This window comes from Chrysochloris asiatica, unplaced genomic scaffold, assembly GCF_000296735.1.
Source record: "Chrysochloris asiatica unplaced genomic scaffold, ChrAsi1.0 scaffold00109, whole genome shotgun sequence".
Lineage (NCBI taxonomy): Eukaryota > Metazoa > Chordata > Mammalia > Afrosoricida > Chrysochloridae > Chrysochloris > Chrysochloris asiatica.
In genome coordinates, this window is record NW_006408627.1 from 3365304 (window position 1) to 3380649 (window position 15346).

Genomic DNA, 15346 nt, shown 5'->3' on the forward strand with positions numbered 1-15346 from the left:
TGCAAACAGTTAATGTACTAGCTGCTAACGAAAAAGTCAGGGGTTCAAGTCCACCCAGAGGCATCTCAGCAGAAAGATCTGGTGTTCTACTTGGAACAATCAGTCACTGAACACTATCTGGATTTACAATTCGGCTCTGTGACTTTGGGTAACTGGAACTGGTAATGTTCAGGCTAGCAATTGGCACAGAATAAGCATTCAAAATAGTTAAATATTCATTATTATTATTAATTCAATTATACCAATAATCTCCTAACAATTTGCTAATGAAAAAATTCATTAGGAATTTCCTGAGTTTTCAAGTCTTACAATTTGGTCTCTGACTTCAGTGTGATTTGCCATTAAAAAATCCAAATTTTGACACCTTCTAAGCCATATGCTCTATCATTAAATAAGACTCAACATATGATACTTAATGGCTATCAAATACAGATTAACTGGTGCGTATAAGCTAACAAAGTTTTTTACAACAAAACAAAATGCAGCTTGTTTCAAATCAGGTGTTTTGAAAACTTCCATACCTAATACAGTTCCAATCTTATTAGTTAAGACCGAATCTGTCTGTTCAAGCCAACCTCCACCATTAAGTCCTTCCTTAAACTTGATCAGAATAGACTGATTAGTCAGTAGAACAACAAGAATCCTCATGGCTGCAGTAACTGTGCTGGAATGTAAGTGTTCTTCCATGAACATCATAATCCAGTCAAAACCCAGTGTCTTCACCAGCTCTTCACAAGCTCTATTCAAAGACAGAAGGATCAACATACAAAATTAATTTTAGGTATTATAATAGGTTTCAGTCTTCAGAAATGATAGAATCAAGGTTTAAAAAAATCTACTTACAAGTCTATCATTTTTCCTTTTCTTACTTACTATGCATTAATTAGTAACAACAACTAATATCAATTCTAAAAAGATTTTACTTACTGCAAATTAATGCTCGTTTTTTCTTTAGATGTATAAACTAGTTTTAGCAAGATATCTAGAAGTCTGTTCCTCAAAAGGATAAGATTTGCAGAAATGAGACCTCCAAATTCTTCTTCTGTCCCTGCAATGAAAATACATTAAAATCATCCTAAAAGATAAACTAGCAGAAAAAAATTAACTATTCTTTGCAAGGACACTGGAAAATACATCTTAAATAGAACTTTTTCTTGAGGAAGGCTTTTCACTGAAGTAGACAAGAAAATAGGGTCGTTAAACCTATTTTCTTTAGTGCTCACTTAAATTTGGCTTTAAGCTTATGATACTGGAATGTAAACTGTTTTTACATTAATATTCCCCTCCTATGTACAGGGTTGCTATGAGCCAGAACCGACTCCACGGCACATCACCACCACCACCACCATGGACTCCTGGTGTGGTGCTGTGGGTTAATGCGTCAGACTGCAAAGTCATTTGAACTGCAAGGTCAGTGGTTTAAGCTCACCAGCTGGTCCTTGGAAACCCTATACAGGGTCACTATGGGCTGGAATCAACTTGACAGCACTTAACAACATAGACTCCTGGTTTGTCGCTGTAGAATCAGCACTGGACTGCTAACCACAGGGTTGGCAGTCCCACCAGCTGCTCCTTGGAAATCCTATATGAGTTTGTTGTTGTTGTTAGGTGCCATCGAGTTGGTACCAAGTCATAGTGACCTTATGCACAGCAGAACGAAACACTGCCCTATCCTGGCAACCTCTATTGTTGCCATGCTTGAGTCCATTGATGCTGCAACTTGACCAATCCATCTCACTGGGGTCTTCCTCTTTTTCTCTGACCCTCCACCTTACCCAGCATGACATCCTTCTCCAGCGACTGGTCCCTCCTGACAATATGTCCAAAGTATGAGAGACGAAGTTTGGCCATCCTGGCCTCCAAGGAGCACTCGGACTGCACTTCTTCCAAAACAGATCTATTGGTTCTATGGGCAGCCCATGGCACTTTCAATATTCTTCTCCAAAACAATAACTCAAAAGCATCAATTCTTCTACGGTCTTCCTTATTTATTGTCCAACTTTCGCATGCAATGGGGTTATTGAAAATACCATGGCTTGGGTCAGGTGCACCTTAGTCCTCAAGCTGACATCTTTGCTCTTCAACACTTTAAAAAGTTCCTGTGCAGCAGATTGCCTAATGCAATACGTCGTTTGATTTCCTGACAGCTGCTTCCATGAGTGTTGATAGTTGATCCAAGAAAAATGAAGTCCCTGACAACTTCAATCTTTTCTCCGTTGATAAGAATATTGTTTATTGGTCCAGTGGTGAGGATCTTTATTTTCTTTACATGGAGATGCAATACATACCGAAGGCTGTACTCTTTGATCTTCATCTGTAAATATTTTTAAGTCCTCTTCACTTTCAGCAAGCAAGGTTGTATCACCTGCATATTGCAGGTTGTTAATGAGTCTTCCTCCAATTCTGATGCCACGTTTTTCTTCATATAACCCAGCTTCTCGGATTATTTGCTCAGCATACAGGTTGAATAAGTATGGTGAAGGAATACAACCCTGTCGCACACCTTTCTTAATGTTAAACCATTCAGTGTTCCCATGTTCTGCTGGAACACGAGAGGCAGTCACTATGAGTAGGCAGTTAATAACAACATCATCATCAATATGGAAGAGCAATCAAATAAGAATGACATGAATAAAATTAACCATCAGTATAAAGCCTCAACCTCACAAACCCTTCATTTTTAGCTTCATTTTAAAGGACGTAAATAGCTCAAATTAATAGATTTAAAAACGGAAACGATAAGCATTAACTTATTTAATAAATACAATACATAAAGGAACATCAGAAGTAAACAGTAAAGGTCAGCTTCAGCAATGTTGGCAGATGTACTGCATGGGCCCTTTGTAACAAAGGTTTGCTCTTGTTGGTAAGTGCCACTGAGTCAATTTCGATTCCTAGCAATCCTGTATACAGTTTCTGAAGACTGGTTAGTGGGTTTCAATCATTGCCGACCTTGAGACTCAAACTGACCTTGTGATCCAGTGTTGATGTTACAGCACCACGTGAAGACGCCTACAGCAAATGTAGGAGAGACCAGAGAGAACAAATGGAACAGACACAGCTGAAAATCCTGGAATTCTGAACTTCAGAGGAAATATTAGAGAAGTCAACTGAGAGCTTGTTGGGAGAAAAAGCTGAAGAGAGACAGCAAGAGGGAGACTGACTGGTGAATGACCAACTAACTACACATGGTATGATCATCTTGGAATTTTGGAAACAATGCTAGCAACAGAAGGTGGCCTGGCAGAGCAGATTCACACAGGCAACATCAAAGTTGCAATCCCTTCTTATTCCCTACATCCCCCTGGTAACAAGAGGGATGACCAGGTCCCACTCTCATCTACCCCCAGTGCAGACCCTGCTCTCTGGGAGTTGGAACCATGTGGTTGGGAGCCAAAGCAGCGTGAGGCAAAGGGCAGCAGGTGCCTGGATTCAGGCAGGCTCAGCTCCAGACCTACAAAACCTGCAGAACCACCAGGCCAGCATTTGTTTAGCAGAAACCCTCATAACCAAGTCATCTTGGCCCCAGCTACCCTGATGTCCTGACACTGAAACCAGTAACATAAAGGGCCTCCATGAACTACTTCCAGATTGAGTGCCTTAAAGATAGAAAACCCCTACGCCTATAGGAACTCTATCTAGGGCCAGGAACACAGCCATCAGATCCCTCCCACATCCATCTTGAGAGCTGCTGGCAGAAAGCATCCAGAGTTTTCTCCTCTGGGTCCAACAGCTGCACTGTTGGTTTGTTTGAGGGGGTATTCCTTTTGCAGTTTTGTTGCTTTTGTTCATTCTTTCTTCTTTTTATCCTCTTTCCATTCTCTTCAATTTTATCCTACCTCTGCTTTTGTTTTTCCTTCTTTTCTCCTGCTTCCTTCTCATTTCCCATCTCTTTTTTTCCTTTTTATCTTTTGACTCTCTCTCTTTCTATCTTTCCACTCCCTGGTTTTCCTAAATGTTACTTTTTGTTGTTGTTGTTTTAATTTCTTCCTTTTATTTTCTCTCTTCTCCAGCTTCATTTCCTGGTTCCTCTTTTTAGTTATAGTATTATTTTTTTTCTGGTCCATTCTTGTTTTTAATTCTTTTTTTTTTCTCCTTTTCATTGGTGGCTGCTTATTTGTTTATTCTGTTTTCTTGTTTGTTTGTGTGTGTGTTTCTCCTCTTTCCACCTGATGAGAGACAGCAACCATGCCCATACAGCTCATCCACAACATCACCTCTGTAGCTCCACCCACTGGGCAAGAGCCAATACCAGCTCCTATAACACATGATCAGTGATAGACAGCATCCAGCATCAGCCAAACATACCCTAAACTTAAGTGCATGAACAGAAAAGAGAACGGGTACACACTTCCATTCTCTAACTGAAACCACAATAAATAGTTGGTGAGAGCCCAAGAGTACATCAACATTGAACCATCAATTAAACACACATACAACAACATTACAGTGTCCCAAAGAAAACATAATTTTAGCTCACAGGAAGACACAAGAAAGAACAGTTCAAATAAAAGACCAAGATACAGAGACAGAAAACGTTTCTGAGGAAGAAAAGGTAATGGAACTAACTAAGAATTAAAAGAATGATACTTAGGTACCTTCAAAAGATTAATAGAAAGATTACAAAAGCAAGGAAAACTCAAAAACTTTAGAAGAGCTCAGGAAAACACTACAAGAACAAACAGAATAAATAAATGCAAATTTTGAAACAATATAAAACCTGCAATCAGAAATACAGAAGATTAATACTAAGATCTCAAAATGGACAATACACTGAAAGTGCAAAATTGAAGATTCAAAGCAACAGAAGCCTAAAATAATGAACTTGATGATAAATCTCTCAATACTAGTATGTTAGAACAATTAAGAAAAAGAAGAGAAAAAATTCAAAGAAAGTTTAAAAGTTACATGGAATACCATAAAGAGGTACCACTTGTAGGTGACTGGAATTCTAGAACAGAAAGTGAAAAGCACAGAGAAAATGGTCCAAGAGTTATTGGAAGACTTTCCTAACAAAAAGATGAGACGACACGCATACAAGAAGCTGAATCAACTCCAAACAGGGTAGATCCCAAAAGAAAATCACCAAGACACATCATAATCAAATTTTCCAAAATCAAATATAAGGTAAGAATTCTGAGAGTAGCTTGGGAAAATTGAAACGTTAACTACATAGGAGAACCAATAAGACTAAGCTCTGAGTTCTCAGGAAAAAGCATGCAGGCAGGAAGGCAATGGAGTAACATATACAAAACTCTGAAAGAAAAAAATTGTCAACCAAGAATCATATACCAAGCAAAGCCGTTCCTCAAATATGATGGTGAAATTAGGGTATTTCCAGATAAACAAAAATTAAAGGAATTTTAATAATCAGACTAATCTTACAGAGAGTGCTAAAGGATGTTTTTGGACTAAGAACCACAACAGCAAACAACCTGAGATGAACACACGTGACACTATCACCCAGAAATCATTTCAGATATATCAGTAAAGTAAACCTATAAAACTGAAAACAGGGAACCAGAGATACCAATTTATAATGAAGTCAACTACAAAGCAAAAAAGGAAACAGCGTACATACAGAAGTTTCAAATGGTGAGGAATAAAGTCAAGTAGATTACAAGATAAAACAGACTGTTTTAAATAGGGAAAAAATGAATAAACTACAGGTTTAACTGCAAAGAAAATGAACATGCCTCCACATGAAAATGAAAGAGGAAACTCAGAAAAATCTAGCAAACATTAGCACAGCAAAAATGAAAATGAAAAGACAACTCAAACAAAATGAACTCAGCACAGAAAATTACACGGAACAAAGAAATCAGCAGCATCATAAATAAAACATTAAATAACACAGCAAAATGACAGCAATCAATTCATACTTAATCATAATTACATTGAACATGGATGTATTAGATACACAAGTCAACAGACAGACAGTAGCAGAACAGATGAGAAAACTGGATCCTTCAATATACTATCTAAAAGGCAGTGGGGGTGGTAGTGTGCCATGGAATTGGTTCCAACTCATAGTGACCCTATATAGGGTTTCTGAAGCTGTAAATTTTTACAGGAGCAGAAAGCCTTATTTTTCTTTGGTGGACTCGCTGGTAGTTTCATACTGCTGATTCTGATGTCAGCAGCCCGACTTATAACCACTACACTAGCAGAGCTCCTACAATCTACAAGAGACTATTAAAAAGATGAATAAACAGCCTAAGTATCAGCAGAAGAATGGGTAAACAAACTTTGGCACATACACATAATGGAATACTATGCAACGTTGAAGAAAATGATGAATGTACAAAAACACCTCACAACATAGATGTACATGGAAGACATTATGCTGAGTAAAATTAGTAAATTACAAAATGACAAATATTATATGAGATCAATGTTGTAAATAGTTAAGAAAAGGTTTCCTTAATAAAAGAAACATTCCATGATGGTTATCAGTAAGAAGAGGGGGAGGGAAAATTATTCACAGGCTAAAAGGTACACACCTGCTAACATGGGTGATGGGGCAGGGAATATACAATAAGAAGGAGGTTGGCAAAGGAAAGACAAAAACAGCAGAAGACTCAGGGAGGAATTAAAGAGTTAAAAAGAATCGAAGTAAATAGTATTACCTGATATACAAAGAGAGGACTGCTATCATTGTAATGAAGCAAAGTGTATGAGTTATTGAATGTAAAACTGATGATCTGCTCTGTAAAATTCCACTCAATTCACAAAAAATCCCATAAAAAATGAAGTAAATAGCAGAGAAGAAGGGACAGAGGCACACAAATGCACAAGCGTGAGGAAAAGCAAAGGAGGAAGAGAGCAAGTTCAGTGGCTATCAATGGACAAGACTGAGCGTGATGACTTGTCCTCATTGACCCAGTTCCACTACAAGAAGCACAAGAGCTAAGCCACAATGCCATAAACTGTATATGCTGTCATTTATTCTATAAAGAGGTTCTTTTAGGCTAAACTTACATTCCATAATTATGCACCTTCTTTTGTACCTTCTTCACACATGCTTTATTCCACATTGCACCCTTATTTTACACTGACTAGCACATCCTTCCTCAGCAGTATTCAAGCCATTATATGAGTTTGACTTGCTTGGGTTAATTTAGTGTCTTAAGCTTTACGACTTCATTTTGTTTCTATAATTTCAGCAGTCTTTCTCAAACTGTAGAGCCACAAATATAGGCAAAGATCAGAGCAAAATTCATTCTTATCAAGGAGAACTCAAGATTGTCTCCTCTTCCGAGAGGTTTGTTGTTGTTAAGTACCGTGGAGTCAGTTCCGACTCATAGCGACCCTGCACAGGGTTTCTCTCCAAGGCTGCAAATCTTTATGGGAACAGAACGACTCATCTTTCTCCCGCAGAACTGGTAGTTTCGAACTGTCAACCTTGAGGTTAGCAGCCCGATTCATAGCCACTATGCTACCAGAGCGCCTACCACCTGAGAAGTATCAACTGGTAATTTGTAAGATGCTTTAGATAACATATCCTGTAAGTTCTTAAAGATTTCCATTTAATTTTTCTAGTATAAAATGACACTCTACATGGAAATTAAAAATACTCATTTTTAATGTTCCAGGAGGAGATAGCACAGTTTGCTAAAACAAACAATGATATTCATTATTTACATAGGCCTTCCCCAATTGTCAAACAGAGTTTTTAAAACATTAACTCTAGAAGGATTTTCCAGGTTAACTTCTCTAAAGTCAAACTGATGCTTTATTCCACATGTGTCACTATTTTGCACTGATTAGCATATCTTCGTTCAGCAATATTCAAGCCACTTTCTTTTTGTGTAGGTGTAGCAGATATTAAGCACTCAAGGAGGGCTATCCATTAATTTGATCTTTACTATTCTTACACACTGCTAATTTCTATCACCACAGAAACTGTGCCAAATGAGTTGGCAGTAGGTAAACAGGGCCTCGTGTTCCTAGTGCTGGATGAGTCATTAATGATTTGTGATATACAGCCAGTCATTTACTCTCAAATTTCTCCGCAATCTCTCCTTGAAAGTTGTGATGATAACCTTTCCTTTCCTTTCCTTACCCGCAAAGCCCAGGAGAGGCTGTGCTTAAAAAGGGGCACTTTTTCTCAAAGCAGTGACACTTACTACAGTTAAGAGTTTTCTTCTCCACCGTCTAGGTTAGCAGGGTTGAAAGGTTTTAAAGGAAATCATTTATGTACTATGATTTTGGAACAATGAAACAGGGTAAAAATGTAAATCACGCTGAGCACTTCTACAAAGTTTATTGTAGAGGTCAATCTAAAAAGTCTGTTCAACTCTTTCAAAGCAACTATCCTGTGTTACAAAACACCACTGAAAAAAGTACATCCAAATTAAGGCAAAAAATAAGTTTTAAAGGAAAAAAAGTCAACAACAACAAAAAGCTGGTCATGGACCCAGGAACTCAAATGCTATGAAATTGTTTTTCATACTTACCTAAAATGATTTTAGCTTAATGATCTTTTCCCCCTGTGACAACTAAATATTTAGTAAGGGAATGAAAATAATAGTAATATGGATATAATTTATTCTAGCAATATCTGTTTCTGAAGAGATGTATACAAATTAAAAAATAAATTAGCATATATAAATAAAAAAATCAAATCAAACTGTATAAAAATTTGGTCTTCAAAAGAGCATTGTATGTAAAGGTGTGTAACTAAAAGGAGGTTGTAGTTAATCTTTAATTTCAGGAACAGAGGATCCCCGGACCATCAGGAAGGGAGAATATGAGTGGAGCGTGACATCCTACCTAGAACAGCGGCGACAGCAGAGACGGTGGCAGAGGGGTTGGCATGGAGAGACAGAGCAACCATGGGCTCTAGACCCATAGACTGAGTAACACTGTTTGTCTGGGGGCAGGAGGCTAGCTGCAGAATGTGCCCTTTGGATATTTCAATGAATACATATCTTTTGATTTGTATGTGTGCATCAAATATTTTACTTTGCTTGTTTGTGAAATATTTAATGGAAATGGGGAACCACACAAAGGAAATGAGGGTAACTGTTGCTACAGTGAGGGGGCTGTAATCATTGAATGATTTGTTGAATGTAAAGCTGATGATCTTGTCTACACACATTCACTCAATTCACAATAAAAAGTTGAAAAACATGAAGAATCCTGTGAAAACATGGAAGATCTTAATTTTGAAGTAAATGTACAGACTATTAAATCTTCTAGGTAATGCTGTACTTCATCACTAGATAATCTATATATTGCACAGACTGCAGATTGTATCGATATATGACAAATCCATCTGTGAAAGACCAGAAAAGTAACATCTACAGAAAGTAATATTATTGCATAGAATTCGAGTATATCTTATGCTAGAAGAAAGCAGAGCAAATAATTGGCTAATATTTTTTTTCAAGCTCCAGAACTGACTTACCTGTGTCAAGTTTCTCTTCATTATTTATCTCCATAACTACAAATTTCTCACAAACTGCAAAGGTTGGTAAGGTAGAAGAAATAAACTGGCCAAACCTTTTAATAAGAACAAAAAAGGTGTATGAATTTAAAATTTTCCTCTTCCCTCAAACAAAATTCAACCAAATAAAAGACAAAACAGCATTTCCTATTTTAACTAAAATACTATAGACTTTTATTGTTACTAAGTGCCGTCGACTTAGTTCCTGTATAGGGTTTCCAGTGACTGCTGGATTTGAACCACAGACCTTGAAGTTAGTAGTCCAGTGCTTATCCTACAGCACCACACCAATACTTCTTATAGACATTTGTTGTTGTTGTTAAGTGCTATCGAGTAGGTAACAACCCATAGCGACCCTGTATAGGGTTTTGTATCTGTCACTAAGGAGTTAAAAAAAAAAAAAAGTTTTTGAAGTAAATGAATGTAAAAGTAAACAGATATGCTACAGAAATCAGAGATCAGTCAGCTGGGAATATCCTTACTAGTAGGTATGATCTCACCTCAGGTCCCTGGGAGATTACACGAAAAGTACAAACAATTCTCTCCTTGCAAAATAATACTTATGAGTCCTGGTGTGGCGCTGTAGGATAAGCACTGGACTACTTAACCACAAAGTTGGCAGTTTAAACCTACCAGTCACTCCTCAGAAACCCTATAAAGGGCCGCTATGAGTTGGAACCAACTTGATGGCACATTAACACCACCAACACAAATGTTTTGAAGGCAAGAAAAATGTATGAAAGGGCTGAAAAAACAAATTTGTGGACAAATTCCATTATCTTTTAATTCTATTTTTTCATGAACTTTTTGAACTTCCTTGTATTGTGATCTGTTCAGGAGGCACAGAACAAATTCAGACAGAAATGGCATAGGTAATATGAGGTGTGTGTGTGTATGAGTGCAGGTATATGCATGTATGTATGTGCTGATGGACCTGAGAAATTGCAGGGCTCAGGGGAGAGACTGAGAATTTCCACACTGAACATTTTTATGTCCAGCCCTTTCAGTCTCACTGGTCTTATTTCCACGTTTTTTTAACCATGAGTACTACTTTACTATTTACTAGTGGTGGCATCAACTGACTTTGTTTATAAAGACAGTGAGACATACATGTTCTCCATGATGACAAAGTATCTTGATAACCATTACTGGTGTTATAACATTCATACCATTGGCACTCCCGGTTAGTAACAACATGAACAGGGAGACTGTCCCTACCTGAGCAGATCATTGCTGCTAGGAAGACCTTGCAGGAGGAAGCTCAGCACGTTACCAATAGCAGCAATGGTGGGCTGGGATAAAGACATGTCTCGGAGAGTCAGCAGCAGCTTTGGGATTAGCTGGAATTCTCTCATCAATTTGGCATTCTTTGAAGCTTCACTGTAAGAGAATGAACATTTTATAAACTGGACTATCACCTTTTCTCTAAATGCACAACTAATTATATGTTAGGTATTAGCGGATACCTGGACTCTGTGAGGAGTTCAATGAAATGTTCAAATAAGGAAAGATGAAGTTCATATGGTGCATGGAGCCAGACCTATAATTAAAAATAAAGAATAGTGGTAAGTTAAAGGTTAAACAATACCAACAAAATACAGCTCATGAACCTTATTTCACTTATGTAATTAACTGACTGTTGTTGTTAAGTGCTGTTGAGTCGACTCTGACCCATAGAGACCCTGTATAGGGTTTTCGAGGATCAGCTGGTGAGCTTGAACCACCAACCTTGCAGTTCAAATGACTTTGCAGTCTGGTGCATTAACCCACAGCGCCACGCCACGCCACGACATTAACTGATTACCACTACTTTATTAAAGAGTCCTGGTGTGGTGCTGTGGGTTAACGTGCTGGATGGCAAAGTCAACCTGAACTGCAAGGTCAGTGGTTCAAGTTCACCCTTCACTCCTGAAAACCCTATACAGGGTTCTCTATAGGTCAGAATTGACTTGAAGGCACTTAACAACAAGAACAGTTTATTAAAGGTTTCCTGATGTGGCACTGTAAGATAAGCTACTGGACAATTAACGAAAAGGTCTGCAGTTCAAACACACCAGCTGCTTTTCAGACAGCCTATAGAGGGTTGTTGTTGTTATGGGTTGGAAACAACCCTATGGCAATTAACAACAACAACAAGCTTTATTATCCTTTATTTGGTAAAGTGCTATGAAACTGCTAGGATTTCTGCTTCTGATCATAGAAGAAAAATTGCTATGGGTACGACCCTCCCATAGTAAATAACTGGTAAGCTTGAAATAACATATTAAGTGAGCCCTACAACTGCTCCAGTTTACTGCCTACAGGTAGTTTCCAGGTGACCGCACAGGGAGGTCTCAGTGACCTGAGAACTCAAAGAGTTTGGGACTGTGGGGACAGCTTGAATTTGGATGGCAGGACACTGGAAAGAGAATGCTGAACAGCTAGAGCACTTGAGATCTATAGGCACTTCCCCTTGAAGCACTGACTGAAACTAATCTCTTGTGCAGGGTGTAACTCGGTGAAATTGGGGCAAGACTCACTGGAAGGTAGCACACCAAGACATTACTAGAGCTCAGAGGACTGAGAGTAACTTACACTCCCACCAACAAGAGTGAAGAGCCTTGCTATACATGGGAGTTGGGTAGTGTCATCAGGAGTAGAACACCTAGGCTTGGGACTGCAGTCTCATAGCAACCTTATGCACAACAGAATGAAATACTGCCAGGTCCTGTGACACCTTTATAGTGGTTAAGCTTGAGCCCATTGCTGCTGCCACTGTGCCAATCCATCTTGTCGCGGGTCTTCTTCTTTCTCACTGACCCTCCATTTTATTTAGCACGTTCTTCTCCAGGGACTAGTGCCTCCTGATAGTATGTCAGAAGAAGGAAAGACAAAGTACCACGACCCTGGCCTCTAAGGGACATCCGACTGTACTTTTTCCAACACAGATTGGTTTGTTTTTCTGGCAATTTGAGGAATTTTAATATTCTTCTCTAACACCATAACTCAAATTCATCAATTCTTCTACGGTCTTTTTCCTTATTCAAGGTCTAACTTTCGCATGCAAATGAAGCTACTGAAAATCCTTGGATCAGGCACACCTTACTCCTCAAACTGGTATCTCCACTCTTGAACACTTTAAAAAGGTCTCGTGCAGATTTATCTAATGCAGTATGTCGTTTTGATTTCTTGACAGCTGTTGATACTGGATCCAAGCAAAATGAAATCTTTTAACAACTTCAATTTCTACCCATTTATCATGATATTATTTAATGGTCCTGTGGAGAGGATTTTTGTTTTCTTTACATTGAGGGGCAACCCATACTGAAGACTATGGTCTTTGATCTTCAACAATAAGTACTTTAAGTCCTCTTCACTTTCAGAAGCAATGTGTTCTCATGTGCATATCACAGGTTGTTAATGAGTCTACCTGTAATCATAATGTCATGTTCTTCTTCATATAATCCAACTTTTTGGATTATTTGCTCAATGTACACATTGAATTAAGTACGGTGAAAGAATGCATACCTTTCCTAGTTTTAAACCATTTTATTCTGTTCAAATAACTGCCTTTGGGTTTATGTACAGGTTCTGCATGAGCCCAATTAATTGGTCCAGAATACTCATTCTCCGCAATGTTGTCCATAGCTTGTCATAATCCACACAATCAAAAATCTTTACATAGTCAATAAAACACAGGCATTCTCTGCTTTCATTCAAGATCCAGCGGATGTCAGCAAAGATATCCCTCATTCTATGTCCTTGTCTAAATCTGGCTTGAACCTCTGGCAGTTACCTGTCAAAGTACTGTTGTAGCCATTGTTTTACGTACATGTGATATTAATGATATTGTCGATGATTTCTGCATTCCGTTGGGTCACCTGTATTTTGAATGGGCACAAATATGGACTTCTCCCAATCTGTTGACCAGGGAGCTATCTTCCAAATTTATTGGCATAGATGAATGGGTGATTTCAGTGCTAAATCAGTCTACTGAAAGATTCCAATTTATATTCCATCAACTCCTGGAGCCTTGTTCTTTGCCAATGCCTTCATTGCACCTTGACCTTCTTTCTTCAGTACCATCGACTGTTGATCATATACTACACTTTTTGAAATGGTTGAACATTAACCATTTCTTTTTGGTACAGTGACTATGTATTCCATCCATCTTCTTTTGATACTTTCTGCATCACTCATTTTGTCCATGATGGTTGGTATTGTTAGGTGCCATCAAATCAGTTCTGACTCATAAGATTTACCAGTAGCAGCTGGTAAGCTTGAACTGCCAACCTTGCATTTCAAACTGACTTTGCAGTCCAGTGCATTTTACCATAGTGCCATACCAGTTTTCCTTCAATATTGTAAGTTGAGGCTAAATTTGTTCTTCAGTTCTTTTAGCTTGAGAAATACTGAATGTGTTCTTCCCTTTTGATTTTAGAACTCCACATTTTTGTGTATTTCATTTTAATACTTGAGTTTGTCTTCTTGAGCTAACATTGGAAAATTTCTATTCAGCTTTTATGTTCTCATTTTTTCCATTTTCTATAGCATCTCTATGCTGAAGAGCAAATTTCAGGGTTGCTTCTAACACCATTTTGGTCTTTTCCTTCTTTCTTCTCTTATCAATGATCTTTTGCTTTCTTCCTGGATGATGTTTTTGATGTTATCCCACAATTCTGGTCTTCGAGCATTACTGTCTAAGGCATCAAATCTGTTCTCAGGATGATCTCTAAAACTCAGGTAGGATTTGTCCAAGGTTAAATTTTGGCTCTTGTGTACTTGTTTTAATTTTCTCCAGCTTCAGCATAAGCCTGAATAGAAGCAAATTGATTGATTGTTTCACAGTCTGTCCCTGGCCTTGTTTAGACTGATGACATGGAGTTTTTCCACCGTCTCTTCCCACAGAGGTAGTCCATTTGATTTCTGTGTATTCCATCTGGTGAGGCCCGTATGAATAGGTATCTTTTATGCTGATTTGAAAGGTATTTGCAATGAACAAGTCATGCAAAATTATACAATGCAATCTCCAGAATCGTTTCACTCACCAAAGGCCATATTTTCCACCTCCTCTTTGTTTCCAATCAACAGTAATTATCAATACATCTTGATTATATGTCTGATCTATTTCAGAGAATACTGATTATGTATTGAATTGCGATGGAACAATAAGAAACAGGAAATGTAAATGATATGACATACAGAAGTAGAAAGTGTACATGGTTTAAATTGTTTTATAGACTGTGACAGAGACTGATTTTCCCATTTTAAGCCTTAGTGACAGAAACAATGGTGATGTTATTAATAGAAACAGAGAAGTTAGAAAGAAGGACATAAAAATGGAAATGCTGAGCAAGCAAAGTAAGTCTGGAGTTCAGATGTACAGGCTAAAGATTTAGATTTGAGAATCCATGCCATACTGAGGTGAGGGTGTGCGAATCTAAAGGAAGAGAAAAAATAAAAGGAGATGATAAAGTGAAGACAGATTCTTTTATATTAAATACTGAAGACTATGTCACCAGAAAAGTAATGATAGAAATGTAACCAGGACTGTGATGCCTGAAACATAACACTAGAACTCGGAGTTGCAAGAGGCGGGAAACAGACCACATGAGATGCTAGAGAGGTGCGTGTACTGAGGAATGTGCAAAAGCCACGGATGTTTGTTTAGAAGAAAGATGACAATAAACTTTGAAAAATAGTTTCAAGAAAGCAATTAGGGCAAATGGGCTGTTTGTTAGGATTCACTAATGGACAAAACAACTTTCAGTAGGTGTGGATAAGACAAGTTAGGGCCTTTGATATCACCAGTCAAGTGCTAGGTACCATTCTGGTGGCAGGACACAAAGGTGATGAAAACAGCCATGGCTTTGGAATTCAAAATGAAACTCCACCTCTCATACTTCTGACATATTG

The 15346-nt window shown here is 38.1% G+C and overlaps 1 protein-coding gene across 2 annotated transcripts in view; it reads right to left on the reverse strand.

Moving 5' to 3' along the window:
- WDFY3 (WD repeat and FYVE domain containing 3) overlaps positions 1–15346 on the reverse strand; it is a 255203-nt gene that overhangs the window by 130471 nt on the left and 109386 nt on the right. For both annotated transcript variants that reach the window (XM_006867730.1, XM_006867731.1), the window contains exons 25-29: positions 10918–10991; positions 10670–10831; positions 9413–9507; positions 928–1048; positions 522–739 (exon numbers count right to left, since the gene is read on the reverse strand). In XM_006867730.1, coding sequence (XP_006867792.1) covers positions 522–739; positions 928–1048; positions 9413–9507; positions 10670–10831; positions 10918–10991 — 670 coding nt within the window. The remainder of the gene's footprint in view (positions 1–521; positions 740–927; positions 1049–9412; positions 9508–10669; positions 10832–10917; positions 10992–15346) is intronic.